Here is a 5,810-nt window from a genome sequence, read left to right on the forward strand (position 1 = left end):
ATTGTCTTATGAGATCTGTCTTCCTCAGCTCAGGTAACCAAGACTAGCCTTTGAAACCTCCCTTTTTAAAAGACAAATACTAAATTTCATCACAGTGATTGATTTATATAGTAACAAAAGTTTAGTATTTGATTGAACCAGATGTAGAATTAAGAGCTTAACTATCTTAATTTTAATGTCATTTCTTACTATATGGGAAACAAAATAGTGTATTAAAGATACATTGTAAAGTAGAAAATATTTGAAACATAAAAATAATCACCAAAAAAACATCAGTCATGTTCTACACTTTAATTTAATAATTTATTAAATTATCAAGTCACCTACTATCTGCCAGCCATTGTGTTAATGGCCAAAACTACATCAATAAAAAGACAAAAACCCATGATCTCATGCCACAAGCATTATAATATGTGCAATTTTCTATAATATGTGCAGTTTGCTATATATAATGTCTGATAAATATGTGAACCATATTGATTATTAGAAAGTGGTAAGTGCTGGTAATAAAAGTAATTGAAAGGAAAAAGAGTTTGGAATTGCCTGAAGTGGGGTGGAGGGGTCACCGAGTAGGTGATATTTTGAGTGACAATATGAACATGTGAGAAAGGAAGCCATGTGATTATCTGATGGACGAACATTACAGAGAGAGGAAAAGTTAGTGCAAAAGTAGGAACATGCCTGGCATTTCTTAGCAACAGCTAGGTGGACAATTTGACTGACATTCAAGGTGTTAACCACGGGCCAGATCATGTAGGTTCTTTAAGCTAGGATAATGATGTTTGAACTTTCCCCTGAAAAATAAGAAGTTAGTGAGATGATCTGTTGTGGGTAGGGTAGGAGGAGAAGGACAGGGGTGGAAGTATAGAGTAGGGACGAGGCTGTTGCAATTATCCTAGTGACAGCTGGTATCTTGGACAGGGTGCTAAACCTGAGAGTGGTGAGAATCAGATTCTAAATATATTGTAAAGGAAGATTCAGTAGGATTTTATGATGGATTAGAAGTGGCAAATGAAAGAAAGAATAAATTAATATACCAACATGAAACCAATTAGCCTGCATAATTAATATATGCCAATAATAAGTGAAACAGTAAAATTATGGAGGACTCTTAAGGTTTTTGGTCTAAACAATTGGAAGGATAGAATTGCCATCAACTGAGATGAGGAAATTGGTGGGATTGATAGATTTGGGGCAAGTTGGGACAATATAAATAATTCAGTGTAGTAAATATTAAGTTTGAGATTTCTAATTGGTGATGTCAAGTATGTAGTTATATAATGAACCAAGAATTCCTAGGAAAGTTCTGGAATGCAGATGTAAGTTTGACTTAGTCATGGGTACTCTGTCATTGAGAGCTAAATTGGAGGAACCATCAGAAGAGATTGAGGAAATGCAGTAGGAGAAAAACCAGGAGATGAACTTGGAGTATAGTGTCCTCCATGCCTTGAGATGATAAGATTTTAATGAAGAATGGTGATTCTCTGTGCCAAGTCAGGGAAAGCACTGACTTTTATAAGATGGAGACCATTGATAACTCTGGCATGAAAAATTTTAGTAAGTGATGAGTGTGAGATAATATAAAAGAACAATTAATGTTTTGGTGCAAAGAGAAACAGATGAGGGTAGAGTTGGAGGGAAAAGTAACTTCAAGAGAACCAACCCACCCTTTTTAAGATGGATAATGATACTATTTTCATATGTTGAAAGGGATTATATTGTAGAGAAGGCACACTGATAAAGAAGAGAGGCTGGACTTGCTAGATGGATGTCCTTGAGTGGGGAATGAAGAGAGAAAATCTGAGGCATACATGGGGGGATTGGCCTTAGGCCTTAAAGAAGTTCATAGTTAATTTATAGTAACAGGAGGAAGTCAAAGTCTACAGGAGTATGTTCTGAAGGATGGGTAGAAGGCTGAGACATTTTAAAAGTTCTCCTCTGATTGCTTCAATTTTGTCAGTGAAATTGGGAAGAAGAGCATAACCTGAAAATGAGGATGGGGGAAATTAGAATGTTTTGGGAGAAAGTTTTTAAAAAATGGTTTATTGAGGGATCATTAGAATAAATGGGCAAGAGAATCATACTACAAAAATTTGGCCACATTAAGGATCTGCTATAAATTTTGACAGTAAATGTGAGGTGGTCAGCGAAGTGATATGTTTTCTCCTACTTACATTCAATTATTTGGAAGTAGATGTATGTTGTCAGAAAATAGAGACTTAGAACATATGCAAGGATAGTGTTTTTATATTGACTGACTCTAGGATTTAATTTGAATAAGGACCAATGAATCCAATAAGTATATTAATGGTTAATATTTAGTTACATTTTCTCCTTTTTATGCAGGCAATAAATTGAATTTATTTTTGCCTAATAATTAATTACTCAGAATCATGCCCTTTCATTAAACATTATTTCATGGGCTTAAAAATACTCTAGTTTTCCAATAGTCTAGTGTACATGTACCTGTTCTGCTTTTGAGAGCATTTAATGTTGTGAGAAAGACTGCTGGTTTGTATCAAATATTCTCTTCTCTCATTCTTCAATAGTAACAGAATCCCATTCCCCATTTATAGCTAGATACAGGGCCACCTGAAATAAAGATTACGTTTGCCAGCTTCTTTATAAGACCATGTGACCATCTTTGGTCAATCCAATAGAAGTGGAAGTGGTCTGTCAGTCCACGGAGAGTATAACCTTGACAACAGAAGCTATACAAATTCATATGGTAGAAAGAACCTGGGTTTCTGACACCGTGGGGTAATACCTCTGGCTAAAATGACTAGGAAAGAGACATAACTTCTTTTATAAGCTAGGGTTATTGTCGTTTTTTTAGGAACTCACAAATAAATCATAGCCACTTCATAGTACAAAAGTCCAACACCCTTTCTTTCCTAGGCCAAGTGACCCTTTCCTTGTTTCTTTTTAGTCAACATGGGACTACCTGAAAATAAAAACAATTTTTTTAAAAAAGTAATACTTTAAAAAGGCAGAGGAAAGGGGGACCCGGCGGGGCGCTGGCGGGGCCCCCTCGCCGCGGCCCCCTGTGCCCTTGGCCGGGAGACAGCCTGACCCCACGGCGCAGGCTTGACCGAGCTCCTTCTTCGGGGACAATCACCAGGTGAGCCAGCCGCGTCGGACTTCACTCCCGGAAACCCGGATCCCGCGTGTCCCGGGAAGCGCCGCGGCGTCCACCTGCCCCGCAGCGGGGACCCGGGACCCGGGGGAGGCGGCTGCCGCACCTTCCCTCCGCCGCTGGGCCGGACCATGGCGCTGGCCGCTGCCGCTGCCGCTGCGGCCGCCGCTGCCGGGGTGAGCCAGGCGGCAGTGCTGGGCTTCCTGCAGGAGCGCGGCGGGAAGGTGCGCAACTCGGAGCTGCTGAGCCGCTTCAAGTCGCTGCTGGATGCTGGCGACCCGCGCGGCCGCGCAGCCCGCAGGGACCGCTTCAAGCAATTTGTCAACGACGTGGCGGTGGTGAAGGAGCTGGACGGCGTCAAGTTCGTGGTGCTGAGGAAGAAGCCTCAGCCCTCGGTGGGACCAGAGCCCCTGGCCCCCTGCATCCCTAGGGCACCGACCCCGCCGTCGAGGGCCACTTCCGTCTCGCTAGGGGAAAACTCTGGCCCGGGAGCTGCTCTCTCGGCCTCCGCGCAGCCGTCCATAGAATCACCGGAGGACCCGTCCCCGCCATCAGAGCTGCAGGACACCCCTGGGGATCTGGCCTCTGAACCCACCCAGCCCACTGGGGTGCCATTGTTAGGCTCGGCCCAGCACCCCGAGGATCCCGCGGATCCCCAGGTTCCAGCCTTTGAGCTAGCTCTGTCCTCAGAGGGATCCTCCGCGGAGGTGGCCTCGCCGGTTAGCACGCCGTCGGAGGAAACCTCTCCTGGCGCAGAGCCACCAGACTTGGAACCTGGACCCAGGACCGCGAAAGGGCCGCCGCCACCCGCTCCGCGAGCGCCGCCTCCGAAGCCCTGCATGCTGCCGGTACGCTGCGTCCTGGGCCCCGCCACCCTCCGGGTCCGAGCAGAGGAGCAAGGCCTGCGCCGGCAGCTGTCGGAGGAGCCCAGCCCACGGAGCTCCCCGCTGCTCCTGAGGCGGCTCTCAGTTGAGGAGTCGGGCCTGGGCCTCCACTTGGGCCCCGGTCGTTCCGCGCACCTAGGGCGCCTGTCGCGCAGTGGCCCGCGTCTGCTGAGCCCCGACACTGAGGAGATGCCCACCGCGCCGCCGCCGTCCGCCGTGCCCCTGGAGCCTACTGAGCACGAGTGGCTAGTGCGGATGGCCACTGGCCGCTGGACCCACCAGCTTCACGGGCTGCTGCTGCGGGACCGCGGCCTAGCTGCCAAGCGCGACTTTATATCTGGCTTCACCGCCCTCCATTGGGCGGCCAAGAGCGGCGACCGTGAGATGGCGCTGCAGCTGGTGGAGGACGCCGCTGTGCTGTTGGTGGTGCGTCTGGGTGCTCAAGTGCATGTCCGTGACCACAGCGGACGTCGAGCTACCAGTATCTGCGTCCTGGCTCCTCTTATGCGGTGCGACGCCTGCTTGGTGACCCAGGCCGGCGCGGAGCGACGGAGCCAGATGCTACCAGTGGTGGAAGTGGTAGCCTTGCTACCCGGCATCCAGTGCAAGTGGCCGCCACGATTCTCAGTTCCACCACCAGCGCATTTCTGGGTGTCCTGGCCGGCGACCTGATGCTCCAGGACCTGGCCCGTGGCTTGAAGAAGTGGAGCTCTTTCAGCAAGTTCTTGGGCGCCTCGCCCATGGCTCCGCGTAAAAAGACAAAGATCCGTGGTGGCCTGCCAGCCTTCTCAGAAGTCTCTCGTCCACCTGCACCGGGGCCTTTAGCTGGTTTGGTGCCCAGTCTGCCCCCGGCAACCTGAAGATCCATGGGGCTATGGCCTGGTTGGTCTATCTGGGCTCGCCTCATAGCCTAAGTCTGCCCAAGAATGGGGCTCAACACTTGTTTCCAACTTTGTCCACTGCAGCCTGTTTTATCCTTATGGGCCTGCACTTCCAGCCTCTGTTTGAAACCTGATCTGTCTGACTGAGATCTCAGTGAAAGGCTCCTATGAAGAAACCAGCCTTCAGTCCTGAACTCTGGAGGAGACTTAAAATTTAGGGTCAAAGGTTAAGGGGCAGCAGCTGGTCTGGCCCCTGAATGAGCTAACCAGATGCCTCTGAGTCTACACACTCCCAAGCCAGAACTAGAGCAAGGGTCTCTTTGAATGTTCAAAGATTTTGGGTTATTTGTCAACTTTAAGATATGGAGTGGTTTTGTAATTTGATGCTTTTATTCTGTTTTTAAATTGCAATGAGGTAAAGCAACTTTCATAATAACCTTTTAAAACTATATTTTTCCGTTTTTAGGCAAAGAGCTCAGACATTTTCAATCTTTTGCTAAATATTTTGGAATTCCATTTTAAAACAAATAGAATGCTCAAGATCTAAAGGAAATTAGTCCCAACCAAGAAAACTCTTAAAAGTTCATCTACCTCATTTTAGTCAATCATGATTCTGGGGAGTCTTGAACACAGAATAACTATTGTGACCCATATGAATGTAACTAATTGCAGTTGTACTGTGAATGCTAAATATTAAGAAACAAGTGCATCTTGGGAGTAAACATGATTTAACAAAGATAGAAAAGAGACATTTTGGGAATAGTTATGGTGAAATGTAAATGTATGTTTGGCACTCACAGGTGGCTATTCTGATTTGGCATGAATATTTAGTTTTCTTAAATTGTGATCTCTTTGTGAATTATGCCTTAGTGCCACATTTCTGAATCTGTGATTTTCACACCTTGCTAA

The 5,810-nt window shown here is 46.6% G+C and overlaps 1 protein-coding gene across 1 annotated transcript; it reads left to right on the forward strand.

Moving 5' to 3' along the window:
• Positions 1–3,267: 3,267 nt before the first annotated feature.
• On the forward strand, positions 3,268–4,880 carry LOC144252750 (ankyrin repeat domain-containing protein SOWAHA-like). Its single transcript, XM_077794869.1, is given in 2 exon segments — positions 3,268–4,492; positions 4,495–4,880. Coding segments are annotated over 2 exon segments (1,611 nt in total).
• Positions 4,881–5,810: the final 930 nt, after the last annotated feature.

The sequence above is a fragment of the Urocitellus parryii genome, unplaced genomic scaffold, assembly GCF_045843805.1.
Source record: "Urocitellus parryii isolate mUroPar1 unplaced genomic scaffold, mUroPar1.hap1 Scaffold_556, whole genome shotgun sequence".
NCBI lineage: Eukaryota > Metazoa > Chordata > Mammalia > Rodentia > Sciuridae > Urocitellus > Urocitellus parryii.